General features: G+C 41.4%; 2 protein-coding genes across 5 annotated transcripts in view; both read right to left on the bottom strand.

Moving 5' to 3' along the window:
* Positions 1–4,578: 4,578 nt before the first annotated feature.
* GP5 (glycoprotein V platelet) lies at positions 4,579–6,501 on the bottom strand. Its single transcript, XM_074912723.1, has one exon. It carries the CDS (start codon positions 6,499–6,501, stop codon positions 4,579–4,581), a length of 1,923 nt encoding a protein of 640 aa, XP_074768824.1.
* A 3,877-nt stretch (positions 6,502–10,378) lies between these two features.
* Positions 10,379–19,325, bottom strand: part of ATP13A3 (ATPase 13A3) — a 61,956-nt gene continuing 53,009 nt past the window's right edge. For 3 of the 4 annotated variants that reach the window (XM_074911654.1, XM_074911653.1, XM_074911655.1), the window contains exons 33-34: positions 16,278–16,367; positions 10,379–14,758 (exon numbers count right to left, since the gene is read on the bottom strand). In XM_074911654.1, the coding sequence (XP_074767755.1) occupies positions 14,561–14,758; positions 16,278–16,367 (288 nt within the window). In that variant the 3' untranslated portion in view covers positions 10,379–14,560. The remainder of the gene's footprint in view (positions 14,759–16,277; positions 16,368–19,325) is intronic. The other variant, XM_074911656.1, reaches the window with a different exon arrangement.

Here is a 19,325-nt window from a genome sequence, read left to right as displayed (position 1 = left end):
CGAGCGATAGCAGCAGCACACAGGGCTTGGCGCAGGCTCAGGGCAGCGCTAGGCTGGAAGGAATGCGGGGCTTGCAGCCAAGTCCGCCTGGAGAGATAATCCAAAGCGGAAAGAGCTTGTCCGATGGGCGCTGAGAGGTGGGGGGGAAAGGATCAGCTGGAGCAGGAGGCAATGGCAGGGGACTATCTCTGCTCATGCATTGAGAGGTGGTTGCTGGATCAGCTTCACCCCGTTCCCCATCTCTGTAAAGCCATCCCTGGCACCAGAGAGTGCCCCAGGGACCCCTTTGCAACATCCCAAGGGGGAAGGGGCCCCATGTCTCCCCAGTGCCCAGGGAAAGGCAGCAGAGGAGGACACAGCAGGCAGGGGAGCCGCTGCCAGCCTCCCTGGCTCCCTGCCCTGGGCTTTTTTTACCTAGAGAGACACAAAAAGCACAGCTGGAAGTCTGGCATGTGGGGGAGAAACACAATAGTCCTACAGCAGCAATTGCACAAGAGCAGCCCCCAACACTGCAGTGAAGTGGGACTCACCCCATGGCCCAAGCAAGAGGCCTTATTGACCCATAAACACCCAGGCGGGAAGGGGATGCAAGGCCAGACTTTGACTACAAAAATGAAGGCATTAACACCTCCAGAGCTTGCCCATCTGGATGAAGCAGTGGCAAAGCAGGAGCTTCAGGCCTCCCAATCACTGTAAGAGTTTGTAAACACTTGCAACCCCAGCCTTGTCCCACTGGTACGTGCCTTTGGCTGCATCTCCTTCCAGCTATTCCGTCATCCCTAGGAAATGCCGTGCTCTGATATCGTGGCTGCTGAATCAGCATCCCCAGGCGAGATGTGCTGGTTGGAGGCCTGGAGGAGACACGGCCAATGCTCCATAACGTCAGGCAGGGGGTCCCAGAGCTGCTGCCTTGCAGCCAGCCGTTGCACGCACTCCTGAGCCACGGAGCACTGCTGGGTGCCTTCTCTGAGCACATCTGCTGTCACTCAGCTTCTCTTTGCCACTGGAAGAGGGAAGATCTGAGGTACAGGCTCCGATCTCACTGCTGTGCACTGGAGGCACCTACCCGAGCTCACTCCCCTCTGTGAGCAGCAACAAGGACCCTCCAGCAGCTACTAGCCTCACATAGCAGAGGTGAGACAGAAAGGACGGAGACACTAGGGACATAAGCACAGGACACAGGTGTGGGTGGCTTGGAAGGGTCCTGCAGCAGCTGGGAAACAGGCAGAGAGCTGCCAGCACTTAGGGCAGCAGTTAATTCTCTCTTCACCACCCGGCTCTTCGGGGTCTCTCTGCACTCAAGTCCTGACAAGCAAAGGAGAATGGTGCCTGCTGTGACATCAGGCTGGAAACACACTGCGTACTTCCATGGGCCGGCATTGGGGATTAGAGCTCCTACTGCTCCAGGATTTCCTAAAGCAGAGAGAGCAGGAGCAACTGCCACAGAAACAAGCATTTGAGGGAACGGAGTGAGTTACAGAAGATGCCTGGCTAGGCTGCGTTTTTGATGTATCCCAAGCACTCCCAATGAGGATGGGTCCCCTGAGGCAGCTCCTGGACTCAAGGACTGGTTAACATGCAGGGCTGTTAACCCATGACTCTGCATCCCATACAGGAGCCAAGAGTATGAAGTTGAGACCCCTCAGCCACTGAGTGCAGACGTGCTTCACATCCACCCTTTCCCCCGGAGCAGGGACCCCCCAGACCAGGGACTAGACACCTCCAACCTTTTCCAGCCCACTCTACCCCCATGCCCAGCCTGGTGCCGAAGGCTGGGCAGTAGATCATGAAGATGTGGGATGCAGAGACCAGGAAAAAGCTTGCCAATACACTGGTGATGGCAAGCCATCCGTGTCTGGAGACAGCAGCAAGGCAGTGCTGCCCAGAGAGAGGGCCTGAGGTGCAGCTGCACTTTTCCCCGAAGAGACCTTCCCGCTGCCTCCCCACCTGACATAACCACCATCACCTGACCTCCGGGCAAAACGGAGATGAGATTTAAACAAGCATATCCTTGGATTTCCCAGGCCAGAGAGTTTTGCAGGAAGGGCTGAGCTCTGCTGGGCAACAAGCAATGAATCAGAGGCGGCTCAAAACAGGACAGCTCAGAGGAAGAGTTAGTAAAACACCCCAGGCCCTTATTGCTCCAGCCTTTTGTTGTCTGCTGACTTCACTTCCCCGTCTGGCTCAAGAGTGGGGAAAGCCCGATGACAGCATGTAAAGACGAATCATCCTCCTCTTAGCACTTGACTGTACAGAGCCATGTGCCAAAGCCCCCACGTGCTCAACAACTGTGGACCGGGAGCCCAAGGAGCCGTGCAGAGACCCAGCTGGCCTCACTGCAGGGCTGGGGTGGCCAAAGGAGGGTGCAGAAAGATGGCAGCTGCTGCTAACCCCCTACTCTGCCAGAGGTCAGACATCAGGGTGTTGTATGCCCATATGGCAACCAAACTGTTGCTTTTTCTTAGAAATCAGTGTGCATCCGAGTGCCCATAGCCCTGGGTGCACTGCTTCAGTGCCTCACCAAGGCAAACAATAACCAGTATCATTTGTAGAACAATTTCCTTGTTAGTCCAGATTATACTTATCTCCTCCCTGCTGCAAGCAGATGCTTGCGTGGCATCAGTATGACATGCTGAGGCTGGCACAACACTAACTGGTCATTACAGTTGTCCAACCAAGAACCTAAATTTGTAACAACTGTCTTCTTTTAAGCACTAGCATGTAACCACCCAGAACCACCACCAAGAAAGCTTTCTGTTGCTTTTGTGTTTACTATACAGCAATAAATACTCTGGAGTTTCTGTTTATGAATCAGTCCCAGTTTGCTTTGCATCCACTGTAGCAACTCGTATTTCTCCTTTAGAAGCCAGGCTCACTAAATTTTGTTAAACCTCACTAGCAAGACAATGGTTATTTAACACCATAGAAGTACATAGTCTTTTCACAGCCTAGAAGAAGTATTCAAGTCCAGCAGCAGAGCACCCTGAAACAAAGCAGTCTTTAGCTTATTTTCATTGCCTGAAGTAACACATAGCAGGGATCAAGCAACAAACCTGCAGCAAATGCAAGCTCTCTTCACCTCAGGCTTGCACTGTGCCATTTCAAGGCTATCCAGGAAAGACCTCAACAGTCAGAAAGTCAGTAAGGCTACAAAAGGACTCCTAGAGTATAGGGCCTCCTGCCCAAGGAGCCAGGAAACCACACCCAGAGGCTTTTGAGCAGGACATTAGAGTTTTTGAGAACAAGCTAAGTCACGTAATTAAGAAAAAAAGCTAATAATTAAATCCAAGAGCTACCAAAGCACATGCAGTCCAACAGCTACCAGTCTACTTGCAAACTAAAATATTCACGCAATTCAAAATAGTAATAAACATTTCAGCATGAAGACCAAAATTCACACCATTGCCTTGTAGTTGCCTTTGTATATCAACACTTGAAAGGGCTGGAAGTCAGGGCGTAATACGGTAAAAAATACAGAGACTGAATATGCTACTGCATAGTGCAGTTTGATGGAGGTGTGTCTGTTCCTCAGCCAACTTCAAAAAATGTGGTGACGCTTCAGGGCCCTCAGTTCAGACAGGCTCCCTGTCACTTTGCTGCACCCCCATGTTTTGCCAGACAAGCCCAGGAGAGAGCATCCCTTTTCTCTCCCAGCTCAGTCGGGACCAGGTCTCAAACCAGCCATGCTCCTGGGGAGCCAAGCCTCAGTCCCAGGCATCTGCCCAGGTGCTCTGCTTTCACAACTCAATGCATCATGCCGTGAATAGGACCTTGCTTTTCAGACCACCGGTCAAAGTTTAAGGATGAAAGTGTTTACTTAAAGTTCAGAGTTGTAGTAATGTTACAAGGTTTCCAGAAAAACAATCAAACAACAAAATACATCACGATTATACTTCCTAGCCTAGCATCTTACTTATCTTCCTCTGGTTAAGCTAGAGGAAAGCACTGTTAGCCTAAAACAGTTCCCCTCCCTCCTGCCATGTCCTGGAAAGGGGCTGAGGACAGAAAGCAAAACCCAAGACACTTGGGTCATACCATTCTGCCCCCATTCCCATTTTTTAAAGTTCTTTTCCAGCATCTCCTCCCAAAAATACCATTTGTTTTCTCAATAAGGAGACAAAACATTGCAGGCAGTATAAGGCATAGGAGAGTCTGGAGTGCTACAGACAACCTCTAAAGCCCGGTTAAAGCCGTGTTCCTGTGTAGACTTCCCTACGTTGATGCCACTTCCATCGGAGCAGCGTGAGCACGACAGCAGGCAGTGGTGTCTGGCAGGGACAGGGCTGCGGTCCAGAGCAGGCAACTACTAGTACGCACGTAAAGGTGACCACAGATTTTCTTTCAGCTCTCCCTCTGGGTTCATGCACCAAGTGCTGTAGCAATATACAGCGATTACAACCACTTTTGGCAAACACTGTAAGATACATAAAAGTGCATTTTCATTATGCTGTAAAGACAAGGTCTTTATGGATCTTGCTATGAAGATTCGTAATCCATATCCAAATCAAGTGTCAACTGCCCAATTGCTCAAAATGCATCCAAAACAATGCTTCTAATCCTCTCTTTGGTTGATATTCTCTATCTTCTTAAAAATGCTACCAGAACTACAGGCTGAGCAGGAGTATTTTTGGAGTGCAGGAGTTGCCTGGTTTTACCCATCACATATAGACTGAGCACAATGGTTACAGTCTGGAGTGCTAAAATCAAACTGTGAAGGCACAAGAATAGCTGACAATAAGCAACTCCAGTATTAAAATAGGGTTGAGCACTCCTGCGGGCTGGCAACTCCTCCCACCAGGCAAGAGTCATTAAATCTGTTCCTCTGACACTGTTGGTTTGTACTGTGATGCTGGGAGAAGTTTGGGTTGGAACAGCTGAGAAGTGAAACTTAGGCTGTCTGACATCTTCACCATGTGAGTGGGTAAAACCTGGAGTTGCAAGAGGAATTGATGTGGGTGTGCTGGTGTCCATGTCGGGCACCACTGTTACAGCAGTCTCCCAAGATGATGTTAAATGTGCCGTCACAAGAGGTGAAGTCTGGGAATAAGTTGAGCTGGATGTCCAGGATGCAATGGCTGTGCTTGACACACACTTCAGGTGATCAACTGTTAGAGCTACAAGAGAAATATTCTGTAGAGCCAGCGGGCTGCGACACACCAAAGACTGCACATTTTTAACTGTCTTCGTGCTCTTTTGGAGCCACTCTTGGAAGCCAAGAATTTGGCAATCACATTTCCAAGGGTTGTCATCAAGGAAGACTTCTTGCAGCTCAGGTAAAGCAGTAAAGAAGTCTCCAGGAAGAGACTGCAGCTTAGTACTATTCAGGTAAACTTTCTGAAGGTGCTTGAGATTATGAAAGAGGTTTCTAGGGAGAACCTCAAGTCTCTTATCAAAAAGGGAAATGTTGTGCAGTTTCTGAAGGCTCAGGAAGATGCCCTCTGGCAAACTGGAAATATTATTTGTATGCAGAGAAAGGCCCCGCAGTTCATTCAGACCACTGAATACATTCTTAGGAAGAACACTAAGCTCTGGATTAAAACTCAGCACAAGAAGCTCTAAATTTGTCAAGTTACTGAACACAAAATCTGGTATGGTTGAGAGCTTTGTGTGATACAGCCACAGGCTACCAAGATGCCTCATTTCTCCAAACAATACTTCTGGAAGAGACTTCAGTGGGTTCTTGTACAAGGTCAATTTAGAGAGGTCATGCAAGTGCAGAAAGAGCCCAGGAGGCAAAACCTCAAGCTTGTTTCTGGAGAGCGTTAGGCTTTTCAGCTTATGAAGACAATGAAATGCATCAGGGGCGATGGACTGGATGTTATTGGAATGCAGGAAGAGTTCCAGCAGCTCCTTCAGGCTATCAAACATACCAGACTCTATTGAAGACAGCCTGTTAAAATACAGCATCAGCTTCTCAAGCCTGCTTAACGCACTAAATATATTTTTAGGCAGTACTGCCAGATAATTTCTTGACAAGTTCAGTAATTTGAGTTTGGTGAGTTTCTTCAGAATGCCACTAGGAAGTGCTGTTAGTTGGTTTTTATTCAAGAAAAGCTCCTTCAAAATAGCTAGTTTGTCAAACAGGTTTTCTTCAATGGATTTCAACCTGTTATTTTCAATGATCAACTGCTGAAGCTGTACCATGTCATCAAACACTTCTGGGGAAAGTTCAACCAGCTTATTATCTAGCAGTTTGAGGGCTTTTAGCCTTCTTAAGCCTTTAAAAGCCATTGGTGAAATCAGAGAGATGTTGTTTGAAGACAAGATGAGATGCTGCAGTTCCACCATCCCAGAAAAAACATCCCCCAAGTATGTTACATTAGTGTCTGTTATGTGAATTTCTGTCATGTTGCAAGGCAGATTTAACAATTCCAGGTCTTTTATGTGAGGACCAGAGCAATTAATTGTATTTTTTGAAGAGCAGTCACACTTCTCAGGACAAATAGATGCATCCAACTGGAAGAAAAGCTTGATCATCACTGACAAATGCAACACCAACATCCTCATTGAAGTGCCAGAAACATTAGCTGTTACAAGAGATAAGAGAGAGTCAGGATTTGATCACAGGTAGTTAATAACTTAGCAGCCAAAGTTGTGCGAATATATCATAAAACCTGCAAATGTGTGCAAGATTTCTCTTGGCTTGAAAGCAAACTTCAAAATCTGTTACTGTTGACTGCTAATATTTTTAAGGTGGCCAGCTTACACTGAGAAGTACAGATAAAGCTCTTTTGTAAATCAAGTATTCCTTGTTTATATTTGTACTAGTCAAGCATAATAAAATCATGATGGAACTAAGTAGTCACAAGGCATGTATTTATTTGAACAGAAAAGCATTGTACTAAGTTACACACAGAAAGTCTTTAAAAAAAAAAATTATCAAAAGGTCCTGCACCCACAATGTTTTCTTACTGTAGGTTACTGGAGGTTTAAAACTCCAGTTCAGCCTGCAGAAATAGATAATGGAGGTACAAAGGGTGTTCTACATTTTAAGTGGCCAAAAGCAAAACAGCACACACAGTTCTGTTAAATCATCTCTCAGCATTAGCAAGTGATCGCTTCTTGTAACAGCCCAAGAACACACAAGAAGCAGCAGGCTATTTTTGACATAGCCTGAAATAACACACAAGAACTCAGGTAGCACAGGACAGTGGTGAGCCTCTGATAGCCAATGAGACTCATCTCAACAGATTAACGCAATACTAAGTTATCAGTGGTATTAAAAATATGATGAAATGAGAGAAAAGAAAGGCATGAAGTTAGCTAGAAAGCTGTAGCAATAGAGGTATATCTGCATGAAACAAGTCACAAAGTTGGAAAGTTGTAGAGATTTCCAAACAAAAAAAGGAACAGGAAAGCAATCATTGTAGCTGTAACGATAATATTTAAGAGAGCAAGTCAAACAGAGATCCACAGTTTAGAAATACTTCCTTAGTGAAATCAGCAAGTCCAAGTGTATCAGAAACCTGCAAGTCAAGCACCTGGCTCATCAGCAGGAGAAGCACCAGCTGGGACTGCTGGAATAGCTGGGTAAATTCTGCAGATGTAACTGGAATAGCTAACACCATCATGTCAGTCTTCAGCATCACGAAGACTGGGGGAAGAGGGCAGCTCCATCTCAACATACCCTTTTCCAGGGTGAGGATGAAGCTCTCCCATATCAACCCCACAGACATCAGTACAAACCCCATCACTTAAAAAGAAAGGTGGGGAAGCAGAACTTCTCACATGCCTGAACTGCTGACAAGAACATAACATGGATCAAAAACAGCTGCTGCACCAAAAAAAAGCAAGAGTAAGTACTTTCAAAAAAGCCAAAACTGTAAAAAAATTCTTGGTTAGGTTCAGAGTGCTGAAGACTGGTACAATCTGCATCCCTTCCTTGGGAAGGAAAGGACACGCTGTCCAGTGGTATCAACTACCACCAATGTGGTGCTGCAAAGCAAGCTCTTACTGGGCCTTCTACAACTCTTTCAATGAGGCTAACTCACCAGAAAAATTGTGAGATTGTACCCTTCCAAAGGACTTTTCCATGTTGAAGAATTTTTTGGAGGATCTTGCCCTCCTAGTAATCCCCCCAGGCCAAAACCAACCATCTCTCATAAACCAGCGATGCCTTCAACTCAATGAACTTGTAAGGCAGCCTGTCCCTGATCCTACCCATCCCCACCTCAGCACACTGACGATGAGCACGCCCAGGGCAGCTGCTGAGCCGCTTCTGGGTGGTGCCTAAGCACAACCTTCCACACAGGGCAGAAATGCACCAAGAAATGTTGGTTTCAAGCCCGGACTGGTATCTCAACCTGCACCAACTCAACCCAAGACCACAGGAGTACAGGATTCACTGAGACAAGAGAAATAAGGATCTAGAAACCAAACTGGGGGAAAAAACCCCAAAACCCCCAAACTGTTATGCTACAGCCTGCAAATGCACGTCTCTCAGAGGGCATGACTGCAGGCCAGAGTCTGTAAAATAACAGGCTAATGCTAGACTATATAGACTGGGGATGTCTGTTTTCCTGGTCACGTAACAAAAGGTGAGAGTATTCAAAAAAACAAGCTTAGAGACACTCAGCAGTGCTGGAAGACATACATTTCTGCAATGCAATGGTAGAAATTCTTTGCAAGAGATTAAGGCCACAAGCACATGACTGGCACAGGAACTGGATAATCCTATGGATCTCAAACATGCAGAGCTGCTAATGGTGTTTTGTTTTGGTAGGGTTTTTCTGAGGAGTATTTAAACTTCTATAACTGAAGATTTTAACAGTAGAGAACAGTAAGGTCCACATAAGGGTCATAATTATACATTCCTGTACATTAAAGTTCTCAAACTCTCACATGAGACACCTGGCATTCCAGAAAGGACACCAGCTTGGCTGGTCATTTCCCATGTTCTGGTTTACAGCCTCTTTCCCTTTCCACCACCCCCTCAGCGTTTCTCAAGACTATGAAAGGATGCCAGAAGTGATACATTAATACTGTTACTATAGTAAGTCACAGTCAGCTTTGAACTTAGTTTCATTGAATACTGAGCACATCTATCATTTACTATGGTGCTTAACTTTTTTACCTTCTTGCATGAAAAAGGAGTTTTGAACTGTGCCTTAGAAACTTATCTGCTTTTTAGAGCAACTTATTAGGAGAATAGCAGGCAATCAGGCTTCACCATGATTCTGCACTTTAAATGGGAAGTAAACCAGCAAAACGCATCCTCTAGATAACACTTTCACCCATATTTGGTTAACTACTGTGAATGTTTAAAGAATATTTTAAGCTTCAGAGCAGATTTTGCCTGCATTCAGTTGTGTAAGCAATAAGCTTCCATAGGTTGTGTGCAACTCCAAAAGTAGAATTTGAGACAACTCACAGAACAGGAGAAAGTTTGAAGTCACATGTGCGACAGCACAACACACACTTGTAGCTTCTCTGACAGTGTTCAAACTGGAGCACGTGTTTCAACCAACCTAGTGCAAACCTTGGTAAAGTCAGAAATCTACATTTCAACATGAATTATGATCAGAAATTTTCAATTTGTTAGTTTCACCACAGTCTGCTACACAGGTGCACTGGGTTTTCGAGTGGACACATCTGCTTTGAACAACCAAGTGACTGATATGTACCTTCAAAAGGCTGCTCTGACTTTTACTTTCTTGCACGACTGGCGTCAAAGCAATCTGAGTAAGGAATGAAGATTTTACTTAACGTTTTGATTAAACAATCCAGGATTGACCCATGTGGTTTGTTTTTCCTCCAGGTCTTCTGGAGTCACAGGCCAACAAAACCTAAAGCCTTGAAAGATTCTGAAGAGAGAAAAGCTTTAAGACAGCAAAATATTAGCTTCAAAATTGAAAGATTAAGTTTTTGTAATTAAGTAACCAGGTGTATCAGACACCATCAGTTTCTTGTCTTCAAGTTTAAAATAACTTTGCTTTGCCAATGAATATTTAAATGGAAGGCAAGTCGCAGGATGGAAAAGATATCTTCATTTCTGTGTGATTTTTCTGAAGATGACTGCAACAACAGTGACAGCTCACAACCAGGAACATTTGCCCAAGAGTTTTTTCAAGATAATGCCTCCCACATGTTAAGGAACAGAAGGAACATCTGGATAACAGAAGGTAGAAACAAGCTGCTATCACTTGTACAAGGTCTGACTTTAAAATGGCTTTCATAAGCCACCAGGTGAAAGTAGAGTCAGCATGATCCCACTGCGGACCTGCTGGCACGCAGCATGCACACTCCTCCAGCCCCATCCTCCAACATGCAGAGGCACTGAACAAGATACCCCTGACATCAGTGGGAGTAAACCTGTATTCTGCCACAAGCTTTGGATGTAATTGTGTAAAGAACAATTTCACGAAACTAACGAAAAGAGTTAAAATATCTGTTCATTTTAATTTTATTTTTCAAAGAGCTTCGGTCACAAAAATGATTTACAAGTCTATTTACAACTCTATTGTACAGTTATTTATGTATGCCTCTTGACAACAGGGTACCATTCTAGAGCAGCAATACATATTTTAAATACAAAGATGTAGTATCATTTCAGATTTAAAAATAAAAAGGAAGCTGAGCTTCTAGAGAGCGCTGTAATGGTGAACCTTTTAATCTGTGTTAGGCTTGAGGAATTCATGACAAACTGAGTAGTTTCTGGTTTACATAATTATCAAACAAGCTGCAGTTTGTTGAAAATAGCTTTAAAAACCTGAAGCTTTACCGTATAAAATCAACATATTCAAGACTCTAAAAATTGTCAAAAACCCACAGCTTTCCCTTAGATGTACAAAAACCTAAGTTTACAATTCAGAATTTCATGGGAGAAATCCTACAGAACTTTAGCTCTCTCATTTTGTGATGACCAACATAAGCATTAAAAATTTGCAGCATAAAAGGACTCCACATCTGCTTAGTATTACACTGTATATACATATACAGTACAGGATTATTTACGCAATTTGGGATGACTGTTCAGCACAACCTTCATGAAGAAAGAAAAAATAAATAGAATTAAAAATCCAACAACTTTTTAAAAAGTGCAACAGTAAGAGTTTCCAATTTAAAGTTACATGAATATGGACAGTCAGTTCTGTGGGTGTTTTAGCCGCTTCTACTCAAGCATTATTTGCAGCATTTTCTTTTTACAGTAGTTTTAGTTCTATAATAAATGAAACTAGAGTTACTGCTAATTGAATCTGAAGGGAAGAGAAAAGAAATTTTAAAAATAACCCTGAGGGATATACAATTTAATGATCTTGCAATTTATTTCTAAAAAGTAACATTTATTATTTAGCAATTGCTTTTCTGGATAGACCAGTCCTTTAAGTATGTGCATAAATAATATTTAAAAATCAGTAATATTTACAAATCCTAATACATCAAAGTAAAATACGTACAGATTAAAGTCTGCATACACAAATAATTTAATAATAAATCAAACTCCTCAATGTAAGGCCAAAATATACAGCAGGAAGAAAACGTCTACCAAGTATCTAGTGGAGCTCACTACATTGGTCAGTTCACCCGAATTCAGACTTCCAAGATGAACATTAGAAGAGTTTCTTTTCACTACAAACTGAATTTCATCTTACTTCAAAGCAGGAACTGAATACACTAGTGCAGATCTAGTTTGCTGCATTTCTGAAAACCAGAAAAAGTAAACTGCTCAAAATGAGAAAAATTATAGGTGGCCAAACTCAGCTCTTGGGCAGGAAGGCATAAATCCCAATAATTGCAGAAGATGCAAAAGCTTATTTTGTGGCTGAACTTGCAACAACAAGAAGGATTCTCAGAAAAGCTGATTTATTATTCTTGACTAAGCGTCAGAAGCAAATAGGTCAGAGCTCAAGCATGCAACCTCAAGAACATTTACTAACACTGAATGCATACCTTGAGGAAACTAGCTCCCATTTGCAAAATATTCAAGTTTAATAGGCTCATGACCCATTAGTCACTCAATCAAGTGAAGACATTTGGCAATTTCAGTTTTAGTAAGGTTTCCCTCTAAAATGTTCTCTGAAGACAAGCCCACCTTAACAAGCTGTTTCCTATTCACTGTCTAGGTAAGTTTAATAGAGTGAAGATTGAAATACTAGCTTCAGAAACCAAGCAAGCTGAGAGAAATTATCAGTTTAGAGAAAGTATTAAGCAAAAGCATATAAAAGGGAAAGATACAAATATTTTCTTTAATTTCTGATGGAACAACTGAGTTAAAACAGTCAGCGAAATGGAAAGGAAAAGCTTATGTGTTTAAGGATAAGTCACAGCTCCCAGGTCCAAGATGCATAGCTTCACAACATTTCTCATTAAATATTATTTTTCTTTAAATTTGAATACTACTTACGCAGCTGAGAATTACTCTTCATCAATTATTCCATGGTACAAAGATTTTGTAAAATCAACATTGACAGAAAGTAGCCAACTGACTCAAGTTCATGATTAATTGATCCAAATCCACAATTGCAGACCCCTTAAAAGCTACCAATGTTGTTCGACGCTTATGACCATAAGAAGCCAGGATAATAAGACTTTTACATTGCTCTATTGAATGAATGCTAAGCAAACCACTTCCCCCTTCCTCCCGCTCCACCCCTCAAAAGCAAACAACAACAACAAAAAATAATCAGGAAGAGTTGACAGCTGGACTGGAGGATAGTACACCATAGGCATACCATTTATGAGGAGCAAGTGCTAATAACTTAAACCCCCAAGTTCTAGGAAGAAGTCTTCCAAACCATTTAGCACCACTTTAAAATTCCCCATTGGCACAGTATGTTCAACACTGCAGAAACCATAACATGAACAGCGGGAGACACTGTCCATACTGCCTTACAGAACAGCACAAGGGAATTAGGCCCGACCTGAAAAAATTCCCCTTATTAAAGTAATGGTGGAATGGAATTGTCTCCACAGGAATTTAAAATGAAAAAACCCAACCCCCCCTCAAATTCCATCATCAGAATATGCTCACTTCAGAATGATCGCAAGTGGCCAGGGAGTTTGGGGCCCTCCCTCCTCAACTACTCTAAAGGACCAGACTCCCTTCTCTAAAGGATTTCTACAGAATCGTGACTTCTCCAGATCCCCTCCCAAAGCCTGGAGGTGTCTGAACCAGTCATTTGCATCTGGTCAAGTCAGACTGACCACGAGGCAATACTTTATCATCTTCACAAAAACATCAAAGGCGACTCTTCTGAAAGTTAGGAAGTTGAAGATGGTTTGGAAATAAGTAATTTGTGGTTTTAAAAGAAAAAGAAAAGTTTTAAGCTTTGTATGTGAAGACAATGCCTACCCCTACATCTTTGCAGACCTATTTTTCTAGTGGTCTTGTGTTTTGACACCGCCTAATGGCAAAATGATGTATCGCTACCCCAGGTGCTTAAGCAGCATTATTGGTGATGCAAGCTTTTATTTTTTTTTTAAATAAATAAAATCCATACAAGCCTTATAGTTCTGCAGCAAGACAGATTTTAGCTCATCTATTTTTTCTTAATTTTGTTTCATACAGCTACATATAGTGCTTAAGACACTAGCAGACTCTTTGAAATGCGTATGTTTTCAACATGCACAAATCCCAAGCATGGGCATGTGAAAATATTCCTCCCTCCCACCCTTATTTCCCTTGCAGCAGTAACTCTGGTCTTACTACTTCAAGGTATATAGGAAAACTATCGTAAGATTTACAAATAAATCATGGTCCACAAATGGATAATCTAACCTTTCTGCTGGAAAAAGAAAGGTCTGTGGAGAAATGCATAGCTAAATGTAATAAAACATGAGACAGAAGAAAGCGTTAAGATTCTCCAGCCTTCCTTCTCCAAAAACTTTAGAGTGTAGCCAAATGTCTCCTCCTCTGGAGGCTACCTAAGCCCTTCCTTGGGGTTAGCTAGAAAGGCAGCTAAGAACCCACTTGAAAAGCAATGTGCTTTCCTCTTAAGGACAGAGCATATTGCTTCTATAGCATTCCCAATTCCTGCTGTGGCAGACTAAAGAATTAAACTTATAACCCAAACATTACACCTGGAGACAGTCCTTACTCATAGGGACAAACTTAGAGGTACACACACCAAAACTTTAGAACCATTCTGAGGCACAAAGCTTTTCAACAGTGAATATTAAAAAAAAAAAAAAAAAGAACAAAACAAAAACATGACAAGGTTATGTGCCTCTACTACTACCATGAGACCATTACATCATACGGTTTACATGAACATGTGCCCGGGTAAGCAGGTTAGAACAATGATTAAGATATTCCAGGCAAATAAAGTGAACCTGGTTTTAACTGCCCTGCAGTTTAAACCTTCAAATACATCTCATTTAGGAATAATGAAATTTAAAAGAAGGTGGAAGGAACACAATCATTTCTGTTCTGCCTAAGGGAACCTACATTTTTAAAATGTATAGCTATAAGATGTCTGACTCTGAACTTCGTATTCAGAGAGACAAAACAGCTGGAAACATCTGCATTAGAATGACATTTAGCGTACTGTAATTTCAAATAAAGCCTTAAAAGTACATTCTTCTGAATACTACTAAAGACACATGTCACCAAGATCCACTGTTATGTTACAGTGATGATTTGATATGAACCATTTCCTTGGGATGGTACTTTTGCTTCTGTTGTTGTTCTGGGTTTTGGTGGCCATTCTGGATCAACCAGCAGTTCCTGAGCTAGATGCATATACTTGGCTTTTGGTGTCTTCTCTCTACAGCCAAACAGGGAAGAAAGGAAACAGACTCCACAGCGATCCACAGCCTCCTGCAGAAGTAAACAGATTTGAAAACTGGATTACCATGAGAAAAAATTAATCTAACAGTACAGTAAATCGCTAGAAGAAAAACTAGTATTTTAGTTTCTAATTTACTATTTCATTATCACATTGGACCTAGAAATAGTACAGAAATTCTTTTGTGTCATCTTCTCTATACTATGATAGCAATGGCATTTAAAAAACATTAAGAAAAAACAAGTATTCTGCATTATTGTAACACCTAAGGTCACCAACAGCTTTTATACATAAAATATGATAGTTTCAATAAACACAGGTATAATAGGCACTATCAAATTATGTTACTACTGAAGAATAAAAGCCTGGTCTAGAAAAAGCAGTCAAATTCCCAGAATCTCAAAATGCTTCTTAAGGACTGGATTGTTTATCTGAAGGCAGCCAGCCAGCCAAAAGTGGCAGAATTTAACTTGCTGCCACTGTGAAACCTAAGTCCTAGTAGTTATTGAAACACACACAAATTATTGAACTTAAGTCTTCCTTCCTATTTTTCCTCTCCCAGTCCTAAATGCACGTAACTTAACTATCTGGAGAAGAGAAACACCATTCCTCATGCTCAATACTGGATCCCTCTCACGTCTAGACAGAGAACCTATCACCTGCAGGGCTGACACTGTAACGGAGATATATTCTAATTCTGTGGTTTTCTTCATGCTCTGTATTTCTATCAGTTGGTGAACTGAACCAAATATGATCCTTAAGCCCAACTTCCATTCTTCAGTGAACACAAAGCAATTCATTCTTGAATAGTCTCAAAAGGATAAATGTAAATCTGAAATGAATACATCTATAAAATTTAGTGCTGAGAAATAAACCATTGTAATTCTAGCAAGAACAAATGTACAACCAGCTAAAAGCAATAAGCCAACAGGCTTAAAGAAAAAGCTAGTTTTTATGAGATTCCCATAGATTTCCTTCATGTATTAATGACAGAGGGGCCAGACCAGACCAAGATTCACGATCACCTAAAAAGCAGAAGCTAAATCCTTCAGTCTCCTAAACATCTGATGTAGCAATAATGTACTTTCATTTGCATTTTTTTTTTCCCGTTTGTACGTGCTATAAATTACTGTTCTCAGACGATGATCTAAAACTCTAAACCATATTAATTCAACAAAGTACTGGATTAGACCCAGCATCAGCAATTCTGTTTCCAAGCAAATCAAGGCATTCCCAGTCCTGGCATGCTAACTTGTGACAACACAAAGAAGATTTGCTAATGTGCAAACTGAAGATAAGGTGAGAAAAGACTTAAAAGCAATCCTCTGTGTTTGCTTCACGGTTCTTGTATACAGAGCTAAATTCTTAAGTGTCAACAAGGAGAAAAATATAAAACCAGAAGCCTTTCCTTTTAATATCCTAGTTACAGAAACCTAATTTAAGCATTCTTAAGCTTAAGATAAGGTAACAGACACTTATAGATCATTAAAAGACAAAACTGAATTAATCTGCATGCACTCAAATGATGACAGCAAAATACTAGTCTCCAACCTGAGGCGGCTGGGGTATGGTGAGGCGATATTCTCCTTGTTTTTCTCGATTGAACACAACCTTCCAAAGGATCATATCAAGGAGGACATTCTGTGAGACATTGCAGTGAGCGGGAAGAATTAAAGAAACTAATGATCATTTGTTAGTGTGCACATTACAAATAAAACCTGAAATAGTGTGTTAGGCATAACTAAATCAGTGCCAGGCAAAATGGAGAGTTTACATTACTTGTCAGTACTTAAGTGATAAACAGTTTCATTCTTAAAGTGCTCACATGGGATTTAAGAACATGAACATGTACTTTAAATCAACAGCAACAATGACCAAAACTGCACCCATCAATATAGGTAAAAAACATAAATAAACATTCTTCATGTGTTTCAATACTCCAATAAACCTGTGAAGCACCACAGACATGAGTGCTTAAAGCCACTTCCCCTCAAACCATCTTGAACATTATGGTGTACTTCATGCTGGAGCTATGCTTTGTTCATAGTTTGCCACTGGTTTAAAACATTCTCAGAAAAGCTTCAGTGGGGTGGCAAAGCTGAGCCATCAGCGGGAGGTCTGAAGGAATCCTGTAGGAGCAGTTCCAGATTTTGGAAAAGAGGGCAGAAGTTGAACAGTATGTTCAGTACATCTGGTTATTCTCATACGGCTGTGTGGGTGGACTGGAAAGCCCTGAACAAATCTGGCAACACAGGTGTGAACCTGCATCTTCCATGGCCTTGAGCCTACAGCTCTGCTCTTTGGACAGGTTCCATTTCTAACATCCAACTTCTGCTATTGAGAAAGGGGAACTGACTAGCCAGACTTTTGTAACTGATTTTATAATGCTTATGATTTTATGACATACCAAACTTTTATATTGCTTTTATAAAGCATTTGCCAACAAATCTTCAGCTTGTTAGACATTCATTTCTTGCAGCCAGTCTGGTTTAAGTATGTCTATACCAGGCAACAGGGGTAAGGAGGAACATCTGCTAGGATCTGCCTTTGTTATGCAATATTTTCTATCATCTGGTAGAAAGAATATGCATGCTTTGTTAACCTAGTCTGGCACCCACATGGAAGAAGCAGCTTTACACAGTATTTCAGAAAACATGTTTGGGACAACCAGAGTCAGAAGCAATTCCTGCTGCAGAAGCAATGAAGAAACTACATATGATTGTAGTGTGGCACAAAAGTGTCAGACTGGCAAGTGTGACAAAAGAAGATAGATCCAATCCGTTAAGTATCTCATCAGGATGAGACACTTAAGAGGCAATTACTGAGGGATTATTCTCAGCAGAACAAACTCTAGGTGATATACATACAGAGTACCTTGCTAAAAGAAATAAGGAGATGCCACCAGCAGCTCTACCTAGATACTCAGAATATGACCCGTGCTACTCAGTAACTGTGTAATGAGCAGAAAATCCAGCCAGGTACAGGAGGACAGAAAGGCAATGAGCTATACTGGAAGTGAAGGAATAAAATAGCCCGTGACTGGGCGTAATGAGATGGCACCACATGAAAAAACTTCAGGGAGTCTAAAGTAATACTGCTGGAGTTGGACAAATACAGTTCGAAAGGTGGAACAAAAAAAGGTTGAAGTTACAGAAGGTGAAGCGTGATCATAAAACAAAGTTTGGGATTTGAGGATCACTAGACAATCGAAGGATTGGACATCTGCTGTACAGGAAGACAACTCTCTGTCTAAACAAAGCATTCAACTAACAGTGAAAGTGGAAGAAACAGATTTTTAAGCCAAAGTAGAACGTCCCAAACAATGTCAAGGAAACTAAATTCTATAGGTACTTATATTCCACTACTAAAGTATGGGCAACAAGATAAAATAGGAAAGTCTGTTTAAAAGGAACGTGACACATCATCCTACCAGTTTTGGTAATGACAGTTAATTGGCTAAAGTGTTGAAAGATGCTAACTCAAACCTGCATAGAAAAAAGAGTGGGTGGGGGTTGAAACACTGGGTGAAAGCAAACACTCTACAGTAATAACATTGCATAGGTTATGTTTAGTGGAAATTCAGAGTTTACAGATTGATGTGGCAACCAACAACGCCCAGGAGTGGAACCTTATGAACATTTAAACCAGAGGAAAACCATCTGTCCTTGAGAGGCACTTGCCGATACATGGATTGACACACTGTACAGACTTTCTACGGGAGCCCTTACACTTCCAGAACAGAAACATGACCAGACTGTATAAGAGAAAGATCACCTGCAGAACAAAGTAATTTTTCAGCAGAAGGTAAGTTTGTTTCTCTCAGTAACGTTTATCACTGGACTGAAAAATTGTAACCACCACCTATTTACACTCCATGTATCAACACAAAGCTCAATTCCAAGGAATAATTTTAGTGCTTAAAAAAAGCTGATTTACCAGAGACATTAATAAAATCAGCAAAACTGACTAGAGAAAGTAAACAGGAAAAAAAATTTCTATCTAGGAGATTTGTTTTATATTTATCAGAAGTCAAAAAAGTCACGATTCTGCAGCGTCAGAACATTTTGTTTCAGTAGCAAAGACAGCAATATACATCAAATTTATCTTTTAATAAAAGTAGGCAAAAAAGAAAGCTATTAAGAGTTTAGTAGTACAAAAAAAATTAAAGAATTAAAGGGCATAAAAGAAAACATCACAAGCAGGGTTAGAGTAAATATAGGACAATGTAAGAAAGGCACAGGATCTTTAGGAGAGAATAAACTTGTTAAAAACAAGGCAAAGGCCATAAAATTAGTATTTACTGCCACGTTTTGGAAAAGTCAAGTTATTGCCTATCATATTAAAACACTGAAAAACATGTTCCAATATGCAGCAACGTAATAGCATATATTGCAAATTCTATTTGGAACATTTTGAACGCAAAGCCTTGATAATTTTGATTAAAGTATCAAAAAACCCGAAAACTTTGGTTGATTTTATTTTTACTAAGTCACAAAAAGGGAAGAAAACTAGTCAACTGGAAAGAGTATTAATGCTGTAGTAATCTTCAAAGGCCAAAACAGTATGATCCAAGCAAACATTATTCTGGTTACTTTGATA

Source organism: Athene noctua, chromosome 8, assembly GCF_965140245.1.
Source record: "Athene noctua chromosome 8, bAthNoc1.hap1.1, whole genome shotgun sequence".
Lineage (NCBI taxonomy): Eukaryota > Metazoa > Chordata > Aves > Strigiformes > Strigidae > Athene > Athene noctua.
This window is presented reverse-complemented; position numbering and strand designations above follow the sequence as displayed.

Excerpts from the sequence above, each read along its gene's own strand:
- GP5 (XM_074912723.1), bottom strand. The coding sequence starts at position 6,501 with ATGTTGGTGTTGCATTTGTCAGTGATGATCAAGCTTTTCTTCCAGTTG.